At 43.3% G+C, this 21974-nt stretch overlaps 1 protein-coding gene and 1 long non-coding RNA gene across 3 annotated transcripts; one reads left to right on the top strand and one right to left on the bottom strand.

Moving 5' to 3' along the window:
- The first annotated feature begins 2832 nt into the window (after positions 1–2832).
- PLCXD1 (phosphatidylinositol specific phospholipase C X domain containing 1) lies at positions 2833–21833 on the top strand. Of its 2 annotated transcripts, XM_068182640.1 has the most exons (8): positions 2860–2971; positions 7340–7699; positions 8163–8305; positions 11603–11739; positions 14987–15115; positions 15641–15796; positions 19194–19377; positions 20643–21833. In XM_068182640.1, the coding sequence occupies exons 3-8, from the start codon at positions 8194–8196 to the stop codon at positions 20936–20938; spliced, it is 1014 nt and encodes a 337-aa protein (XP_068038741.1). In that variant the 5' UTR covers positions 2860–2971; positions 7340–7699; positions 8163–8193; the 3' UTR covers positions 20939–21833. The 2 variants fall into 2 exon arrangements, with proteins under 2 accessions (XP_068038740.1, XP_068038741.1); XM_068182639.1 differs by lacking the exon at positions 7340–7699 and having other exon boundaries at positions 2833–2971.
- Positions 9586–10148, bottom strand: LOC137469674 (uncharacterized). The gene is made up of 2 exons (XR_010996641.1): positions 9836–10148; positions 9586–9714 (listed from the first exon to the last, which is right to left on the bottom strand). It is a non-coding gene; the product is annotated as an uncharacterized lncRNA (long non-coding RNA).
- Positions 21834–21974: the final 141 nt, after the last annotated feature.

The raw sequence follows: 21974 nt of genomic DNA, 5'->3' as shown, positions 1-21974 counted from the left end.
GCCAGCTGGTGCCAGATTATCAGAGGCACATCACTGATAGGCAGCTCCTTGCACAAGAAGGGTTCCAGTCCGCCTCCCATCCTCATCATATCCTGCTCACAGCATTGCAAGCTTGAGTAGCCACTGTGGTCTCATAACTCTTGAAGCAAACACAGACAAGCAGTTTCAAACTCTCAGCACGTCTGGGCTGCATTTTTCTTCCCAGGTCTTTTTATTACCCAGAGTGACCTCCTTGGTGATGCAAGCTGCCTCCTCGATGATCCCCCCACTCTTAGGAAACATCGTGGCTGCTGCCCCTAGATATACAACCTCCTCTCAGAAATATTAAGCTGCATGTTTGTTCCAAAGCCAGAAATTAGGTGAAGGTTGAGAGGACTTATCAGTAAGTCAGGACAGGGACAAATACACACATTGCCCAGGGCATTGCAAACGTCCTCAGAACAAACACCTCAAATCCAGGCAATTCAGTTAAAGCTGTTCAAATGCTGAGTGGTATTTCTGTACATTATAGCACAGAGTAAAGGTGTTCCATATCTGAAAATAAAAAACTGTGTTGGAAGACAAAAGTCTCATGCAACATCTCAAATACTGTACATTAAAAAAAAAAAAGTCATAAACCTCTAATTCATCTGAACAAATCAACTGATTTCTCTCAGACTGAGAACATCATATTTTGGTATGCTAAAGTGTTTAAATATATAAAGTCCAGTTTAAGGCTGTATGACTGCTGTCTCTTTGACAAACTAACCAGAAATTTCACTCTGCTCCACAGCTGTAAATCAGACCTGCACTTCCATCAGTCCCCACACTGATGAATCTGCCTGTTTTGACTCAGATGCTACCAACTTCAAACCTCTTCAGTACTGAATACTTCTAAACTTATAAGCTCCTTCTGGGTAAGTTCTTTGTCTTTTGAGGTCTGTCCTATCTTTTTAATGCAGACATTTATTTTGTGAGGAGGGTAAATCTCATGCTTTTTCATGTCCCTGCTTCCTCATATTGAAATTTGTTTATCATTATTTCTGCAAATACTGCTAAAAGTTATCCTTGCCTTGACTGCTCCTCAGAAGACATGCTTATTCAGGGCTTTAATAATTTGCTGATTAACTTCCTGTTATTCATTGGTTTATGGAATTCCTAAATCCCTCCTGAGAGATTGTGATCTCAGAACTAAACCAAAAGCAACTGTCTTGACATCTCTAGTAATTCCAGTGTAAATAAAGAACTGAGATACAAACTCAGACTTGAAAGGGTAGGTATTAGATGGGTTTGGAAAGGGCTAGAGATTTCCTGATAGAGTATTTCTGTTGAGGTGAGACCTGCAAGACCATATCCACATCACTCAGCAGACACTTCACATTACTAGGGTGTAAAGTCCTGTGTTAAGGCCCTCAGAATAAAATGTGGGATTTCATTTTCATGGCTCTTTTTGCGTTTTCTGTTACTCATTTCAAATCCACACCAAAAAAGCTTTTAATTTTCTCTTTCCACAGTCATGTTTTGCTTTTTAGGCAAAGCAATTTCACAAGACTGGAACCATGTCTGGCTGTACTGTATTCATCATGGTAGTATTCAGAGACTGCCTGACTGTTGTTTTGTAACTTTTTAACAAAATGAAGAATTAAAGTTGACTTTGATTTTTACTCCTAGCCTTTTCTGATTGAAATACTTTCCTATTTATTTTATTCCATGAAGGGCACAATAATACTTCTCTGTAACTGTTCTCAGCTACTTTCTGTCATGGTGGTGCAAAACCACACAGCCGTCAAAGAGTGTCTTTTCTTTCCTGCCTTCCCCTTTGCTTAAATTCATTCCTTTTGGTGTTTCCTCCTTTTTGTGCCTAGTGCTACACCTTGGTGCACATCTATTCTGCATCTACTGGCAGCTAGTTTTGTGATACTCTGTAAGACCTGATATATAAACAGCAGCCTGGACTGATATAAGGTAAGCATCACCCTGAAGCCCAGGCAGCCCTGCTGTCCTGGGATTCCCCCATGGAAATTACTCATTTGGCTGACTGTTAACCTGATCGTGCCACTGTTGGTACCACAGCAAGTTTTGTCTGTACATATCCACTGATCTGCCTCGTGCAAAAATGAGTTTGTGGAAAAGGCCTATCTGGAAAATACATCCTTGCATTAAGAAGCATAACACTGCAGCAACCCGAAGTATTGCTAATCCCGACTGCAGTATGATCCCAGAGCACTTAGATCACAGTTCCATTGTAGATGAGCCTCTAGGAATGCTGCCCTGTGGAGAAAGGGGAGCTAATCTTCATTATCCATTCTTTCAGTTGGAGTTTCATCTCACCATTCTTTAATTAGGGAACTGTGAGTTTTAGCGTGCTTTTGGAACACTAAGGGGTAGGTGAGATTCTTTCTCCATCTCTCAGAGAAGGCTGAGAGCACACCCTGCTTCAAGAACAGCACACAGGAGTTGCATGGTTGCCTCCACATGCCATTCACTCATCTATTTACCTCCTGCCTCTTTACACAGAAAAGCTTTTTGAAGAGCTTGCCAAGATTTCTGCCAGGTGGCATCATAAGTGAATTTCACCACAGCTGAGGGCCTGACAAGCTTTGATGGACAGGAAGGTAAGGTACTTTTAACATATATATATATATTTGTAAATATTTATCGTAAGCGTTCTTGCATTAATAGATTTCAAATGCAGCAGCAGGATGGCATACCTGGCGCTTCCCCCGCCTGTCCCTGCCCGCAGGCTCCTCCTGGAGCAATGCCCCGTCAGTCCAGAGAGCGGCTCTGCGCTCCGGGCAGCGCCACTCCACCAGAACCACTTCCCCTCCTCTTCTTCATCCCTCCCGCCCCTTCTTCACCTTCCTCAAACCTGCGGCCACTTGAGGCGGGCGGGGCAGCTCCGCTCCGCCCCGCCTGGGTGCCGGGCCCCGGGCGAGCTGGGGTGCGCACGGCTTCCCGAGGAGCCGACATGGAAACGGAATGGTTGCTCGGAGTGAGTAAAGCAGTGGCGAGGGAGAGGGAGGAAGGGAGGGAGGGAGGGATGCGGCTCCTCGGAGGGTCCGGGAGGCGGGGGCAGCGCGGAGCCCTGGTCCCCAGCGCCGCTGAGGGGCTGAGGGCCCCTCCTCGCCGGGTGCTCGGGTCCTGCTCCTCACAGGGTTTCCTGTAACTCCCGCGAGGGATTTTTTTAGCTTCTGGGTCGGCTGCAGCATATGTTTTACTGATGTCGTCATGAATCGTTCTTTAATTACACCTGCCTCCCGGAACTGCGTTGGCCGGGGTTTGGCCGTGTCCCAGCGCTCGGGGCCGGCGGGGCACAGCCCCTCCGGGCGAGGGACAATCAGCGCGATGCTCTCGGTGTCCTGCGGCTGGAGGATGGTGATCTCCAGCGGCTTTACACGTCTGCATGTTTTATTGCTTGTTTATTGCATGTGTCCCGGTAAAGTCCTCAAAATGTAATTGCTACCTGTATGCAGAGCGCCCAGGGAAGGTCAGACAGCTGATGTGAACAAGGGAAGCGAGGGTAGTTGGGGTGGGCTGTTCCTGACTGCAAGCCAAGTGCCCACCAAAGTCTCTCTGTTATTCTCCTGCTCAGCAAGAGGAGAGAAAAATGTAAAGAAAGGCTCATAGGCCAATATAAGGACAGGGAGAGATCACTCACCAGGTGTCATCACAAAAAAAGGCAAAGCAGACTCGGCTTGAGGAAAATACTGAATTCATTGCCAATGAAATCAGAGTAAGGCAATGAGAAATAACCAGCAAATCTTAGAACACCTACTCCCCACCCCTCCATTCTTCCAGGGTGCAACTTCACTTCTGATTTCTGGATTTCCTCTGCCTGCAGTGGCACAGGGGGATGTGGAATGGGGGCTGAGGTCAGTTCATCAAGTATCGTCTCTGCTAATCCTTCCTCCTCAGGGGGAGGACCCCTCACACTCTTCTGCTCCAGCATGGGGTCCCTCCTATGGGAGACAGTCCTCCACAAATTTCTCCAATATCAGTAATTTCCAAGAGCTGCAGTCCTCTGTGACCTGCTCCAAAGTGGGCCCTTTCCATGGGGTCACAAGTCCTGCCAGCAAACTTGCTCCATCGTGGGCTCCTCTCTCCATGAGACCACAGGTCTTGCCAGAAGCCTGCTCCTACATGGGCTTCTCATGGGGTCACAGTCTCCTTTGGGCATTCACCAGCTCTAGTGTGGGACCCTCCACAGGCTAAGGTGGAGGACTCTGCTCCAGAATGGATCTCCATAGGCTGCAGGGCCACAGGTGCCTCACCATGGTCTTCACCGTGGCCTGCAGGCGAATCTCTGCTCCAGTGCCTGGAGCACCTCCTGCTCTTTCTTCGCCACTGGCTCTGGTGTCTGCAGAATTGTCTCTCTCACATATTCTTACCTGTCTTTTCCAGGCTGCTGGTGCACAGCGATGTTTTTCCCCTTCTTGAATCTGTTATCGCAGAGGCTCTACCACTGTTGTTGATGGGCTCAACCTTGGTCAGCCTGAGGCCTGCCGTGGAGCCAGCCAGCTGGCATTGGCTCTCTTCTACCTGGGGAGAGTTTCTGGCAGCTTCTCACAGAAATCAGCTCTGTAGACTCCCCCACTACCAGAATCTTGCCATGCAAACCCAACACAGTAGTTTATCACGGTACTGTGTGTAGGGTGGATTTACCTTTCTGGAAGAGGGGAATAAAGAAGCAGTTCTCATTTGTGAAGTTTAGGATTTAGTCATGGGGGGCAGCAGCTAATAATTGCAGTTTTATTTCTCCAAGTAAGGCTTGGTTTCTCCCTAAAGGTTGCCCCTCAAACACAAGGCAGCAGCTGAGTTTAGAGGTGGCAGTGTGAACATCTAGGGCTTTGCATTGCGTGGGGAAGCAGGACAAAACCTGGTCCAGTCACTTTTGTACAGGACTTGATCAGCAGATGGCCATGGTGCAGTTCCTGCCATGCACTGCCAGTGGCTGCCATCCCCAGTCTCAGGGTACTGTGGAAGAAGAAGAGGAGAATGACATGTGCATCTCTCACATGCCTGTGCTTGCAGGACTGCAGTGTGTCTTGGTCGTGCTGTTTCTGCTCTCTGCTGGCTTTCCTCAAGCCCAGCAGGACACTCTTTGTGAAGTGTCCTGGTCCTGCAGAGGTTGGGGCATTGATGGCAGCTGTGCTGCCCGTGGGTTCTGGCTGGACAATGCCAAGGCATCTCTTGTACAGCTCAGTAAAGGCAATTGCAGGGCTTGATGCCTCTGCAGGGACTTCCTCAGCCTGTGCTATCCTGACTCTGTGGTGAGCTGGAGAAAGGGACCAGCATGGCAGAAACCCAGCTTTTTTCTGTCAGCTGTGCAGCTATGCCTACGTTAGCCCAAGCAAGGCAGTGAGAGCACGTGGCAGGAGAGCGGCAGCAGGCAAACCTGCACCCTTGGATGCATCCCGGGGGTGCTGTAAGTGCAAAGGAGCCTGGGCCAGGACAAGGTGTGACTGCCTGGCAGGGCTTAAGGGTCTTGCTATGGGTGCCTGGGGTGATGGGTGCCTGCTCTGGGGGAGCATGGGTGGCTTTGGGGTATTGGAGAGCCCCAAAGGCTCTGGAAAGGGAGCTGCAAATCTCCCCGCTCAAAAGAGGAAAAGCAATGTGTCGGAACCCAGAATGTCCCTTGGACACTCTTGGATGTTCCAGGCCCAGGTCAGAAGCATCTGAGACCCTGGAATGCAGCTGCAGACCCCTGTGGCTTTGAACCTGATCCATGGAACAATTTACCAACCTTGCAGGAAGAACAAGAAATCACAAAGGTTTAGATAATTGTAGTAGAAGTAGTCAGAAAGTGAGAGGAAGAGTTTTTGAGTGCTGTACAGGGGGGTTTTAGGCCTTGTACAGAGGGGTCTGAGTTTTGTACATGGGGGTCAGAAGTTCTAAGATGGAGGGACTTGGGTGTGCCCTGTCCTCCTTCCTTCTCCTTCCTAACCTCCATGTTCTTGGTGATGTTGGCACTCACAGATTGGTTTAGAGTAGAAAGTCACTGTTCAATATAGGTGATGGGCATTGGGGGAAAACTGTAAACATCTAACATGTAATATAAGATATAAAAGAAGGCACCAGCCCCCTGGGTGTGGGAGTGTGCCTTTGCCTGACTGCTGAACGGACCACAGCAGTTCAGGGAGAAATCTTTTAGATAACATACAATAAACTACCTTGAGACCGGACAACAGAAAACTACTGAGTCTTTCTTTGGAGACATGGGTTGGAGGAGAGACTTTTCCACCTTTCTGGGCCACCCCAACCAGGGAGTGAGGCCCAACAACAACCCCACAGCAATGCTTATAGTCAGGTCTCTAGTCTGCATACAGGACCTGCATAAGTGCTGCCATATGCTGGGGTGTTGCAACCTCACAGCTCCCATCAGCTTCAGAGCTGGAGAAGAAGAGAGACCATGCAGTCTTTATAAACAGAAATGCTGTTTTAAGCACCTGCAGCCCCTGTCCACACTGATGCTACTTGGTACAGAGACCAGAGGAGAGCAGCTGTGGGTGAGCAGTGGTGTGCAGTGTGATGAAGCATGAAACAGCAAAAGGTGACAAAATGAGCTGCAGACATCTGTTGTCTGAACAAGGGTCTGTGGGGGACAGAAGCTCATCATATTAAAGAGCCAGAGGATGTGTGAGTTGATCTGCCTGAGATCTGAATATTTTTCCAAGAATAAGAATAGCTGATGTGGCATATAGAGACCATATGTTTCTTGCAACTCAAAAGATGCACCAAAGGCACAGCAAGGCAGACTAGGCAGGTAATGCTTTGTGCATTGGCTGGTATAAAAGCAGATTGTATCTTTTTGTGTGGTATGGGCATAAAACTTCAGAATGCAATTCCTAAAGTTGCCTTTCAGATGACCCTATGTGACTGTCAAAAGAAAAATAAAATTGCACCGTGTTTAAGGAAATGTTCTTCATATAAGCATTGTGGGTCTCTAGTATATGAGGAAAAAAAAAACGAACCTCCTAGGAGAAACAATCTTGAATTAATGTGCTAAGATGCAGCAAAAGGTACCAGGGAACAGTGAGGGTGTTTGCAGAGTACAAAACCTCAGAAATACATATCTGACTGAGATTGCTGTAGCAGACAAGAAGGAATCATTTACGTTGGCAGCTTTTAGAAACAGCATTAAAAAGGAAGCTGTGATATTGGTAATTTGTTGGTATTGGTAATCACTGAGCCATAACTGTGCCAGAAGAAACTCTCACACTAGCTGTGACAAAATAGAGCCTTGGAAGCAATGAAAAGAAGGAAGGCTCTAGTTCCCAGACCACCACCTGAACTAGGAACATCCTAGGAAAAAAAAACCCCAAAACACAGAGAGCTTATTTTTGTGTTCTGCACAATCCAGGAAATCATAAAATGAAAAATGAACAGGATAACTCTAGTAGGTCCTGGTGATGCCATGATTTCTCATTGGGGTTTCCTCCACTGGCATTCCTGCATGACCACTGTAAATTTTGCAGAAGATTCCAGAGAAGAACAGTTCCAGAGTAGTTTTGGGAAGGTCAGACCAAACTGAAATACTTATGATCATGGACTCATAGGGGTGATAAAAACATCTTTGGTGTTCTCCAAAGCAGGAATAAGGAGAGGAAAGTTTTCCTCTTTGACCCCAGAGGCTGGCATGACCTGCAAATCCAGTGCCCTGACATCTTTGTAAAGGCTTTTCATAGAGGTACTCCTGTGGCACCTGATTGGATCCTTCGAGGTAAATGTTCTGTAAAGACCTGCGGGTAGCAGACCCAGCCCCTTGTCCCAGCCTTGCCATCAGTCCCATTGCTGTGCTCCTGGGACTGCAAAGGGTAAAGGAATGGATGCAGTTCCACAGCGGGGGGAGGTAGTCCTTGTGGTTTCACAATAGCCAATATAGACAGCGATTTCTCCATACCAGGGAAACTGTGTATATTTGTCTTGGCTCGGTTTTTTCTTTCACTTGGTCAGTTTGCAGACCTGAAGCTGGAATCCACCCTTTGGCATTGTTCTGGGAGACAGTGTTATCAAAAGCAGCATATGTCGTGGCTGACAAGCTCTTGACATTTTTCTGTAACTACTTGAGAGAAGGGTTGGCATTTTTTAACATCTATAAATTCTTCCTACGCAGGTGCAATGTCATTAATTCAACTGCAGTATATAGAATTGTTTATTGTTTTTCTTTTCTTATTCCCTCCCAGAACACCCTATGAAGTCCCAGAGCACATACCAATGGAAGGCCCTTTGCAAACCTTCCTTCATGTGTGCCATGAAAATGGTCAGTGGATGTCACGGTTACCAGAGAAGCTCTGGGATACTCCTCTCTATAACTTAGCTCTTCCAGGTAAAGATTAACTTTTGTTCTCCACTGTTTTGTTAGCTTGCCATTTAAGCATTGGAATATCCTGTTTGTCCCATTTCAGGATGGCTATGTTTATTATTTGGGTCAGTGTGTGGGGGAGGGTTTGTGTGATGTTATGTGAATAATGTTGGTCTGTAATGTTTGAGGTTTCTTAGAGGGGAGGGGTAACAAAGGATTTTTTAATTGTTTTTTAGAAATGAAAAGAAAGAGGCACTTTGCATTATCTTGTCAGATATTATTAATAATTTAAGGATTAACTTATTTGGACAATGATAAAATTTCCCTAATTAATTCTTGTGATTTCCTATATAATAAAATGTTTCCAGGAGGGGAGAATGAATATTTTACCTTATTATTTGTTCTTTGTGCTGCCTAAAAGAGGCTGTGAAGTTGCAGAAAAAGGAGAAATGAGACTTGTAATTAACATGTTTTTTTTAAAGTATACCGTTATTCTTCTACATGATCCAGCTTATGAAAACTGTTTATTGTGTTATGTGTAAATGCATTTAAACAATACCTGTGTATTATTAACCTTTCTTTGGTCCTATTATTGCTTCTTTCTGCTGCCTTGATTTTTTTCCCCTCTTATTCTGTCCAAAAAATTTATGATATAATGTGATTTCACTGACACATGGGGAGGCACTGAAGGACCATCAGCTCTTGAGTGATTCTCTTTGCCTCCACATCAAAAATGTCATTAAAGAAAAGTCTAGCCTGTGTTTTCTCTCACACCTGTAGATGTGACAGGTAGCTTGTGGGGAAAGCAGCACAGTGTGTAGATGAGTGTTTTATGTAGGCCACAGGATCATAGGTTAATTTTAGGGAAGGCATATATTTAGAGATAGTTGTCTTCAGCAGGTAGAGCCTTGGGAGAATCCAAGAATTGTAGTGTTTTGGCTTTTTTCTGCCTGTTGTAAACTAATGGAGTGTGGAGTTCCCATTAAGATTGAAACCCAGAAACTTATTTCATGGAGGCTTCTTAGATAATGTAATTTGAATTGATGTTAACTTAAAAACAAGCACATCTCTGTTTAGGATAAAGCCTATGTAAGAGAACTAGGACAGGTGCTATTAAAGAAACCCCTCTAGATTTCTTATTTAACCATCAAGAGAGAAAAAAAGAAAATACGTATCTGTCTTATGACTGAAGAAAGAAGGTAATAGTCTTCTCTTTTTCTATTTTTGTTCCTATTGCAAAAATCATTCAATGCTCAGTAGGATTTCGTTTTGCTGGAAAAGGAGCCATGTTGTTTCTATAAGCCTTTTACCTGGTGTTTTTTGGCCATCTTAGAAAGTGGAGAACCTGCTGATGGCTTTGTTTGCCTTCCTGGCTCTCCTCCTAAGGGTGACCTTGTTATTCTTGAAAATGTTTGTTGTTCTTGTGAACATGCCTGCAGGGAGAACAGGCATGAAGAACAGTTGAAGGCAGGTCCATTTCAGCAAGCATTAGAGGACTTTTACAGAGCATTGCAGGCTATTGGCTTGGAATATTTTGGTGTCTGTCCAGCTGACCTACAAAGCTGATCTAGCCCAAGTCAGAACACAAACAGATCAAGACCAACCAGGTCAAGACAGCTTTGGCAGGTTTCCAGAGGGAGGAAACCCAGTTTGGAAGTGGAAGCTTATCTCATAGAAGGCATGCAAGAAACATGACAGAGTGGATTCTGAAAGCCTGATGATAAGACAGTGGTAAATCTCATTAATTAGTGTTGTGCTTGCACCAGATTCAGTACAGTGCTGCTGGGGAGGTGTGGATTCAAGGTCTGGAGCTACTTGGCTTGGTGCTAGCTCACTATCTTTGCATCATATATGTTGTGTCATGGATGTACCCATTTTCCTTTCATTACTGTTACTCATGACATCACAAAAGACTCGTGAGTAAAAGATTACTATCCGTTTGCTGGTTGGCATCCATGGATGCAACACCCATCAATGGAATCCTGCTCATCTCTCTCAAACCTGGATTTGGTTCATGGATATTTAATAGTTTGACTCTTGCATCTTTTAACACATACTTGTTTTATTGCCTGCCCTCAATACTGATCTTCTGTTTGCAGTGAGTGTGTTTTGGGTGTTTAAAGCAGTAAAATAAATAAAAAATGGCTTTTAGAAGGTGAAAAAATTGATTGAGACATCAAACTATTATTGACAGTTCCAAATTATTTTTACTTCCAAACCAATAATTTTTACTGTGTTTACTAGAAATATTACCACTGGCACCAGTAAGACTGACAATTCAAGAATGCAGTTCCTAGCACCAGTGAACAATTAATTTGACAGAAGACTTAAACCCCAAAATGATAAGCAAATTCATTGCAGATACTCTGTTAAGATCCAAGCAAGTCACGTCACTGAGTTGTTAGCTTTTCTTATTGATGCTTTATAAAACTGGAAGAAATAAGGGAACAAAAGCTAGCAAAATCACTGGTTCCCCGTCCTGATGAAATTGTGAGTTGCAATAGTTTCATCTAAACACGATGCAAGAGATGTGTCAGATTTAATGAGACTTCAAGGAAATAAAATATTTGGGCAGATTAGTCTTGGCTCTGATGCCTGCATAATTCCCTGTGCTGGAAACAGTCAGGTAACTTTTGTAGTCCATCAAATGAGGATCTTGTTCATCTTTCACTCTTAAACTTAGACTTGGATTTGCCTCAGAAACCTTCAAGCACCCACTTTGCTTGTTGTTTCTGTAGGGGAGGTGGGGTTTAGTTCAGGAGGACATTTTTAGCAGATATTTAAGTAGCTAAAGTGCCAAGTTAAGTGTTGGTCCAGTCAAAGGCGTTAGAAGATTAATTTCTTCTTTCAGTCATATTTTCCTGTGCAGACATGAGGGTATTGGACAGTGAAATCCTGCATTTGCACAACTCTGAAAATAGGACAGTTTCTAGATAAATTCAGCCTTCAGCTGAATTTTTTCCCTGAAAAAAAATGTTTTCACATCAAGATAATTATTTTGAGGGAAGATGCCATTTGAAACAGATCATTTTATTGTGGTTTGGGGCAAACAACAGCGATGTGTAATTTAGATCGTTTATTGAAAAGTGTCAATGCCTTCCCTTCACAAGGATTTCCCACTAAGCTTATTAATGTTAGGTGAACAACCTCTGTAGACAATTCTACCTCTTTGCCATAACTACAGAGGCTCTCAGACAATATAGGTGTGTGGCTTGCAAATGCGGTGGCCTATCAGGTGTGCACATGAAATGTAGCCATGGAATGTGGTCTTGAGTAGTTAAGAAATGAGATTTTCTGTACATTTGTTTTTGTATTCTACAGGGAGTCATGACACTATGACCTACTGTTTGGATAAAAGCTCTGCTGTTAGTGGCAATGAGTCCAAGCTGGTGAAGCTTTTAAACAAATGTCTTCCCTGCATTGTGCACCCCATTATCATGAAGTGGTCTATAACACAGGTAACCGTCGTCTGGCGTTCTCGTCTTGCCTTGGCAAAGTTGAAGCTTGTGCTGCAGGGCTGAGAGTGTACAATGACAGAATAGCCTGCTGCCCAGAAATCTGTACTCTCATGAGATGCCATGCTTGGGTGTTGTGGTTTAACTCCAGCCAGCAGCCCAGCCCTGCACTGCTGCTTCTCGCTGCCCCTGGGTGAGCTAGGGGAGGGAATTGAAGGGTAAAAGCTGGAGAACCTGTGGGTTGAGATAAAGACCTTTTAATAGGTAAAGCAAAAGCCACATGTGCAAGTAAAGCAAAATAAGGAATTAATTCACCACTTCCCATGGACATGTTTGTGTTCAGTCATCTCCAAGAAAGCCAGGCTCCACGATGTGTAACGGTGTATTAACAGGACAAACACCCTCACTCTGAACATTCCACCTCTTCTTCCCCCAGCTTTATGACTCCTTATGATGTGGGATATTCCTGTTGTCAGTTAGGGTCAGCTGCCCTGGCTATGTCCCCTCCCAACTTCTTGTGCACCCCCAGCCTCCTTGCTCGTGGGGTGGGGTGAGAGGCAGAAAAGGCCCTGACTTTGTGTAAGGACTTCTCAGCAACAGCAACAACATCCCTGTGTAGTCAATGCTGTTTCCAACACAAATCCAAATCACAGTTCCATTCCAGCAAATATGAAGAAAATTACTCTTTCTAAATCCAGCACTTTGGAGTATGAGAGAGGAGCCATACACATCTGATCATCTTTTCTGGGGAAAAAGCCTGCAGGTGAGGCAGGGATGATACTTAAAATTGTTGTTTAAAGCTGACCACTTGGTACTGGAAACCATTTTTCACATGTTTATTGTGGTGGTCAATAACATTTAATATTAATGTAATTTACAGAGGGTTTTTTTTCTCTTGAACTTTGTTCATGAACTTTGCTTGTCATTTTTGCTGTCACTGTTCTGAGAGATGTCAGTTGTTCTCCCCACCTACACTGGGTATTTCACCAGCAGCAGAAACAGAAGAATCCCTTGTTGAAGGGATTTTTTTCCCATAAAGATTAAGAGAGGGAAAGCGTGGTCCATTACATAAGGTTTAGTTAACTTTTTAAAATGTGCAAATATTAAGCTAGTAGTTATCTCTTTGTTCCTCATAAATGTATGTTAAAGACAACATTGCGGATCATGATTTAAGCTACAGCTCTTGAAGATTCTTCTAAAGAACAGACTTTGCTGAAGTCAAAGAGGTACCAAAAATCTTTCTGTTTTTGTTCTTATTGAAGGAGTAGTTCATGATTAGATAATTAAACGGAATAATTGATAAACAGCAATAAGCATGCTAAGGTTTCTTTTGTTTTTTGAGCAGCTCTGGCAAACTGGAATCTTAGACACTACCAGGTATCAAATATGAGCCGGCAGTCATGAGCTGATGTTGAAGGGCACTTGCTTAGCCCAGATCCTTGTTTATTTTGAGCTGCTTTTTTGGGGGGGACTTTAGCCAATGAAAGATTTAGAAACTGCCTAATGAGTGGGTTTCTGGCTGGCAAAGGGACCGTGTTGGTGACAAACAATCTCCTAACATCATTATAATAATTTCCCGGTCCAAACCCAGTGTGACAAGCAGGAAGTGGCCCAGTGCTGATAGGGAAGAGGCACAGCTACAATCCTGCCCCTCCTTAGTTCTGCTGTGCTCCACTTATCTGTGTGGGGAGATGACTCCACCCATTGGAATGCAGAACAGAGACCATGGAGCCCTTCTGATGGTAGGATCCACAAGTTCCTGGACGGCCCAGTGCCTGGGAGTTGCCTGCTTGAGCCCCAGTTGCTGTGGCTGTCAGTCTGGAGGGCCAGATGTTTCCTGTGTAATGGCCATGTAACTTCCAGTCAAGCCCTGCATGCCTGGTGTGAGATTGAAGCACTGAGCAGCATTGCTCCTCAGGGCTTCCTTTTGAATTTTGCCCTTTATGGGGCAATGTTCACACTGCCTAATTCAGTATCCAAACCCAGGTCGCTCATTAGAGAGTCTAATTTGTCTCGTTTTCCTGTGTAGCCAACAGATAAGAAATGAATTAACCTGAAGGGCAGTTCAGAACAGCAATTTCATTTGGTGCTTTTTCTGGCCCCAGAGGTTATAAATGACCTACAGCCATTTACACTCCCATCTCCAGCATACTCCAAGCAAAGGGGTGTGGATCATCTCTTCAAGTGCTTCAGCCTGGTGGAGACCAAGCAGGCCCAGGAGGAGCTGTTGGCCAGACCCACTGCACCCGCTGGAACCTGGGGCACACGGGGCTGGTCTGTCCTAGCCTGGCCCCTCAGGCACAGCCTAGGGAAGCTAAATTCATGTCCAAAGAACAGGAAGTTAGGGGCTTGAACTAAGCAAGGTGAGCATCCTGCCACGTGCCTTAAGCTCTGCCACAGTGCTAAAGCTACGAATTTGGATATTCAAGAGCAATGCCTTGTACTGATTTAGCTTTCACTGAATCCTTTCTGACTTAAATCAGTATAATGTACTGGTTTCTGAAGCCTAAATTTTTATCCCTAGCAGGTTGAACTAAGATGAACTAGTGTTTAAACATATTTAATTAAATTGATTCTATTTTCTTTTGCTAAGAGAGTCTTGATATAAAGAAAAGACATATCATTTGGAACTTCATGCCTCAGAAGCAGCTTTATCACCTGTTCTCTTCAGCCCTCTAATCCAGTGGAAGTGCTCTGAGGGAAGTGGATCTAGAGGAGTGCCTTTGTTTTATAGGACTTCTACAGGTTAATTCAAACTTCATAAGAAACTATATCTTGAAAAAGAACAATAGCTGGTAGTTTTTTCTATTTTTGTTTTTGCCTTCTGTTGAGGATGTGTGAGGTCCGCAGAGACAACCATGGTAAAGTCTTTGATCTAATAAGATTAATACAGCGTTTCTAACTTGCTGATCCTGCAATTGTTTTTTAAATGAATAGTTGTGTGAAGAGCAATCACGTATTTATGCACAGGTTAATTGATCTTTAACTTTCAGAACACAACAAGGGCAATTGTCTGAAACTAATCTAATCTGTACTTGCAGTTTATGCTGCAGGGAAATTGGAATCCCTCTTGTCAGAGAGCAAAATGCTTCCAAGTTGCAATTTGGTGCCATACAGTGACATTTTAAAGATGAAAGAGCTGTGAAAAATGCCATAGGGCTAACTTTGTACCCCTCTTTTAGATTTCTAAACTAAAGAAACAAATCTCTTTCAAGCTCTCAGGACCTTTGTCTTCTGTTTCACCTTTCAGGTCCTGACTGTGACGGAGCAACTTGAGGCTGGAGTTAGATACCTGGATTTCAGGATTGCCCACAAGGCTAATGATCCTTCTATGAATTTGTACTTTGTGCATATGGTTTACACAACTGTTACTGTGCAGGTATTTTCCTTACCTTTGTGATGGCTATAAAATCAGTGCCATTTTTTCATTTAAGGGCCATCATAATCCAGAAATGCTGGCTCAAGGTCTTCTGAGTAGGTTATTTGTTTTTATTTTGTGAGGACTTAAAACCAGAGAAAATCTGCAGGGCTGGAAGTTAGTTTCAGCAGCTGCACGTGATACTAGAGCATCAATCTTCTGTTCATCCTCCAACTAGACTCTTGGTGCCTGCTCTCCACTGCCTATTCCCTACCACATGCCCCATGTCCTGGGGTTTCTCATGTGTTGTCCCAGGAACATACACAGGGCATTCCTGTTTCCCTGGTAAGGAGAGAAGTTGTTAAAGGGAAGAAGACCTTGAAAGCCCTATAGAATTATAGAAACTGATTTTTTTTTTTTGAGAAAACACAGTTTTTCATTATTGTGATTCTGAATCTGCTCCACCATCACTGCTCTGTTGATTGTATGTCCTTTCCCCTGCATAGCACAGATATCTTTCTAAGCTGCCATATCTCTTTCTTGTAGGATATTCTGTGGGAAATATCGAGGTGGTTAGAAACTCATCCTCAGGAAGTTGTTATCATAGCCTGCAGGAATTTTGATGGATTAACCAAAAGACTTCATAATCATCTTGTTGCCTGTATAAAAGAGATTTTCCAGTGTAAACTGTGTCCTAGAAATGTAAGTATGAAATCCTTTTTTTCTCATTTTAAAAGAATGATACACCACAGTGAGATCTTTGATTGCAAATTCTTAGATATATTCTACTTTCACTGTGTTTTTAACCTCAGAAAGGTAACTGTTTGCTGCATCAGAGATAGGTCATTACCTAATAGAACTGAGGAGATAAAGCAAACCTACATTCTACAGTGTGGAAGAGGGAATTAAATTTGACTGTTATGTCTGTTGAGTTGTGGGACAATAGTAGAGACAACTGTCATCCATTGTCCTGTCTGAGTTTTCTTAGAAAGGAAAGTGAAAAGAAGAGAGAAAAGAGAGGAAAACGAAAGAAAAAAGAAAGGAAAATAAAAGTTGTGCATCTTACATATTTATAGAATTTAAAGAATCCATTTTCTGCCTTTTCACAGCAATAATTATAATTAAATTTTCTATTCAAAACAGTTTAGATTGGAAGTAACCTCTGGAGCTCATCTGGTCCAACACCACCATGCAAAGTAGGACCAGCTTCCAAGTTATGCTGGGCTGCGCCCTGTTCATTCTTGATTATCTCCAAGGATGGAGATTTCACAACCTTTCTATGCAAAATTTGAACACTCCCACAGTAACCATGTTTTCCTTCTCCATCTGATCAGAATCTCTTTTGTGTCTGCTGACTTCCATCCTTTGCTGTGCATATCTGAGGAGTCTTCTCTACATTTTCCTGTTGCATATTTGCAGATGGCAGTAAAAGCTGCCCAGTCTTCTCTTTTCACGCTGGACAGACTCAGCCTGTCCTTGTGTGTCATGCTCCAGCCTCTGCTTGCTCTGGTTGTGTGCTGCTGGATTCACTCCAGCTTGTCAGTGATTTCTTTGTACTGGGGAAGCCCTAGCTGGAAACAATACTTGAGTTGCAGTCCCACAACTGCTGAATAGTAGGGAAGATCCCCTTTTCTTGATTTGCTGTCTGTGCCTTTGCTAATACAACCCAGTTCACAGTTGACCTTTGCCAGGTGAGCACTACTGGCTCAGGTGCAACTTGATGTCTATGAGAATCTTTAGGTCCTTTTCTGCAAAGCAAGTTCCTTGCCAGTTTCCACCAGTCTGTCCTGGTGTGTGGGGTTACTCTGTTCAGGACTGTGCATTTGCTTTTGTTGAACTTCATGAGGTTTCTGTCAATTTGTTGAGGTCCCTCTCTGCCCTCAGTGCATTTCTGGTGGCATTGACGTTCCTGGTACTGACCTTCTAACCAGTCTTACAGTTACCCATACCTCCAGAAAAGCCATAATTTAAATAATCAGAAAATATTTGATTGCTAGATTTTAGAAGTTGAGACTTTTAGCTCCCTCTGTTTTTTACAAGGTGTTGGAGATTTTAGTAGTTAAACAATTAACATTTCAAAGATGCAGAGGAACAGAGGGTTTTCTCTGGAGATGTGAGTGGTACAGGAGAATGATGACCCTGTTCGCGATTCAAATGCAGCCTTTGAAGCTGGTGTATCAGTAACATGTGAATATTACCACTTCAAAGCAATTTGTACAGCAGAGTTAAAATAAAACAATTCTCAGCAAAACTAGGGGATTCTGAATATTCAGGCCTCAGCTGAATAACTGAAGACCTGAGTGACACTGTTTTATTGTTTCCCCAAATAACTTGAGTGTGTAAGTTGTGGATGAGCAGAGATACTGGAGAAGGTGGTCAAATTTGCTTTCAGACACATGGCCAGCTCTTAAACAGAAGAAAGTTATTAACTGCAAAAGGGGCAAGTTGCTGATGACAATTTGTTGAATGAAAGTATTGAAAGAATGGTCTGAGATCACTTCACGGAAGAAACAACATTTCTGAGTTGTGTCCAGGAGGATAGAGGAAATGAACTGGAGAAAAGACAAACCAAGTACTTCCCCTGAGTAGGGAAAGTTTATATCTGTGGGGTCTGTGACCAGCACAATGGATCTCACCATTTTTGCTAGTGGTACCATTGCAGGTTAGGCATCTGTGGGATTTTTCAGGATCACAGATTTAGATTTGCAATCAAATATCCAAGTGCTTGCTGACTCATTCAAAAACAAACTGCTACCTACTGTCTTTCAAGACCGCATCTCTGTTGTCATACAGAATTAAGTGTCAAAGTGTTTATGAAGCAGCTGCTCAGGCAAGGTCTGTATGTAGTACTGGCACAGGCCACAGCGTGACAATATTACACTGCATTTAAAATTTTAATTGTCTTCACTATTCGAGGCGTCTTCCTTTGATCTGGATTACTAGGGTTTAAAAATCCCTTGTTAGACTTTCATTTCTGCTGTGTTTGCAAAATAAGCACCTGTGTTCACATACACATCTCTGGTAGCTTTTTCTTTTTTGCTTTTATTGCACATCTTTGTTTGTTTGTTTAAGAAGTTCCAGCTTTAGAAAGGCAGCTGGAGTAAAGCAAAGGCTTCAAGTCAACCACAAAGTTTTGTAGCTTAAGAAGCTCGTGCCTTAATTTTGCAATATTTTCTGACCTAATGGAAGCTTGCATTCTCTCTTTTGTGGATGAACTGGGAGGGATTAATTCAACCCTCAGCTTTCCTCAAATATTTACATTATTAATTTTCAAGTGCCTTTGGCTTTTATTTAACTTAATAACCTAATAGGAACATCAAAAAGCCACCATTTCTTTTTCATAAGCAGCAAATGTAGTTTTTAACCACAACATTCTTAGAATAAACAATGCCTGTTAAATATGTTGGTTTTGCAAATAAAACTAGTCAGAGGGCCTCAGTTCTCTCCAAGGGTAACTTCTGAGGCTGGAAAATGTAATTTCATATTGAGACACCTAAATTTAACAGCTATTTTGGCCCATCTGTTCTCTGATAGAGAATATGTCTAACTCAGGTCTTCCTCTCTCTCAATTAAAAATGTCTGGAGCATCCCAATTTCATAAACTTTCCACTTAGAGAAACAAGAATTAACATAGCTCTTGGTGACTCACATTTAGTCTTACCAAGTTTTAAGCAGTTCAGTTTTCTTTGGTGGCTACTGTGCTAAATTTGCATCAATATGCAGAATCTGTCAAAATGATTCCTCCTTTCTCTCTCTCTGCATTCCTGCAGCAGATGGTCTCTCTTTTCCTTCCCAAACAAACTTTCAGCAGTGGCTTGCGCATGAGGGCTGACACAGGGATGGTTTCCTATTACGCAGGTGTAAGACCTTGAGTTATGTACATGATCACAGTTGTATTGTTTGAGGAAAGGAGGAATTTACTGAAGCTCCTAGAGTCCTATTGCTCTGCAGCTTGTAAACCAGCCCATCACCTACCGGGCTGCTCATTTAAAAGTTTTATCTGAACTGCAGCCGTGCCAAGGTGATGTCACACATCAGTATTTGGACTGTGGGAACACTGCTGTGTTGCTGACTTCAATGTGGGCATGCTTCCTTTTAGGTGGTGCCAACACTGCGGACCATGTGGCACCTCGGCCATCAGGTTATAGTCTCGTATGAAGAGCAGGGGGAACTGGAGAAGCACTGTGAGCTGTGGCCCCCCATCCCATACTGGTGGGGAAACAAAACGTCCACTCGCGCTCTTATCCGGTATTTGGAGCACATGAAGCGGATGGGCCGGCCAGGTAGGCACAGGGAGTTCACTCGGATGACAGAAGGGGCACTTACAGCAATGCAAAACAACCAGAAAGCTGGGCAGTTGCTGCCTTATGGGACAGAACCACTCTGTGGTTATATGGTTTATACTATGTGGTTATGTGCTGTGTGCCCATGGCTGCTGAGCGCTCCGCCCGCCCCTGGGCGAGTCCTTGGCAGTGTGGATACTGTCAGTGTACACGCACGCGCTGACTACAGAGCTTGTGGCAGCCGCCTCGCTGGTGTGACCCACAGAAAGCGAGCCCTCAGCGCAGACCCGCTCGCTGGCACAGTTGTGCCCACCTCATGGGCAGGAGGCTGCTTCCTCAGTCCAGTGCTTGTTGCCTCAGGCAGCGCAGATGGTGAGAGAAGTGCATTCCACTAGCCTTGTTGTTAAAGGAAGCCCCTCCAAGGTTTCTCTCAGGGGAGACGTTACTACTCTCTACAGCCACTTGAAAGGAGGCTGTAGCAAGGTGGTATTGGCCTCTTCTCGCAGGCAACCAGAAAAGGGAATGCTGAGGTTGGAAATCAAGAAGAATTTCTTCACTGAAAGGGTGGTTAAGCATTGGAATGGGCTGCCCAGGGAGGTGGTGGAGTCACTATCCCTGGAGGTGTTCAAGAAACAATGGGATGTGGCACTTAGTTGTCGTGGTGGTGTTTGGCCAAATGTTGGACTCGATGATCTTGGAGGACTTTTCCAACCTTAATGTGATATAAGAGCAGTACGAGAAGGGTGCAGCTGCACATTGAACAGCAGCACTCAAGCATGCTGGTGTTGTGTCATCTGACAGAGGTTCAGTTCAGAACCTCTGGCACACATTTGAAGTGAATTCACAGGGTGGTGACGGGGAGCCGCTTCAGAAGCGCACTCCCCAGCCGAAGGGTGCACCCTGTGCTCCCATCCACTGCGGGGAAAGGCTAAGCGTTTGGAAGCAACCCTCCCAGAAAAAAACAGAGGAGTAATTACAGAGGAGGACTAGTCAGTGGAGAACCTTTAGACTGCAATGATTAACTAGACATATTTAGCTAAACTGGAATGTTTGGATAACCGAGCGTGGCTCAGGAATTGTTTACTACAGCATGCAGCTGCAACAAGGGGAAACAATTGTAGGGACGTGAAACAATGCAGAAAGAGTGTGAAATTAGTATTTTAATGATCCCCAATGGAATGAGATGCGAAGATAATGCAATACTGAGAAGTTTCTCTTCTCCTCAAAAGAATATTTAATGTGTCACTTTCTGATTTTTGTTTCAGGAAAATTCTTTGTGGCAGGGATTAACCTTACTGAAAATTTAAGGTATATTCTCGTACACCCATTTGGATCATTGAAGAAAATGACACTCCAGAGTCTTCCATGTTTGAAAATCTGGATAAAGCAGCAGTATCCAGGACCAAAAAAAAAATGTATTAACATCATTGCTGGAGACTTTATAGGAAACAATGATTTTGTCAAAGATGTGATAGAACTTAACACAAAAATTAATCCTCCATTGCACTATCAAAGTGAACTGGAACAAATAACATTTAATTCTCAGCTTCCTAATCTATGAAAAGTTGAAAAGGCTTTGTCTGCATTTATTGTGCCCTGCTGTAAACATCTTGAATCCCATAAAGGTCCAATTAACTAAAACCAGAAATACTTTCCAGGCTTGGTAGGAAAAGGTCTCAAGATCATCAGGGTTTTGAGGCCTTTGGACAGAAAAGAGGGCAGGTACCTTGCTGAAGTCTCTAGAGAACTATGGAGATGCAATTTTTTTGGAGATGCTTTGATTCTGTAGCAGCTGTCAATACTGAAAGTCCCAAGAACTCAATCTTACTTTACATAGGACTAAGAAGGAGGAAGATGTCAGTAGTTGCATGATTTAGTGGTAAGATTTTATCATTCTAACAATTGTAAGAATATTCTGCACTCCTTGCCACCCAAATTCTTACTCTTTTATATCAGTCTGAAATTGACTTGTTGGTTTTCATAGTTTCTGTTAAATAAACAAAAGGAACAATTAAAAAATATTTTTGATATATCAGAGATGCTGCACTGCAAATCAGGTTTGAAATTATTTTATATATACACACCAATGTGCTATCAGTTGTGAGCTACCTTAAGAACAGGGTAGGTCCAAAATTATCTGGAATTTTTAAGAGGTAATTGAATTTGCACTTAGTCATGCCAGTTCTGCAGGGATAAAGATACCAAAACGAGGCCCTTACACAGTTTGTCTGTGGCAGTTAAACATTTTACTAGGTGTTGCCTAAGTATGCCTTACAATGAAAATAAACAAGAGGAAACAAATTCCTGATCTTAAACTGCCCTAGAAATACAGATTCTTGGCTTCTATCATGCTCATTTGGGGTTTCACACCTGGTCTTTTATTTAGCTGTTTTAGTAGCTCTGTAATTATTTTTCCTCTCACTAAGTAGTTTTTGCATATGTCAAAACTAAGAGGTTTATGCTATTTCCCATCACATACTAATTCTGTTTTTCTAAATGAACTGTATAATAGCAGATCATCATGAAGGCAAGAGAAATGTCAAGCATCAGGACTAAAATAAAAGCAAGAGAAATGTCAAGCATCAGGACTAAAATAA

This window comes from Anomalospiza imberbis, chromosome 2, assembly GCF_031753505.1.
Source record: "Anomalospiza imberbis isolate Cuckoo-Finch-1a 21T00152 chromosome 2, ASM3175350v1, whole genome shotgun sequence".
Lineage (NCBI taxonomy): Eukaryota > Metazoa > Chordata > Aves > Passeriformes > Viduidae > Anomalospiza > Anomalospiza imberbis.
This window is presented reverse-complemented; position numbering and strand designations above follow the sequence as displayed.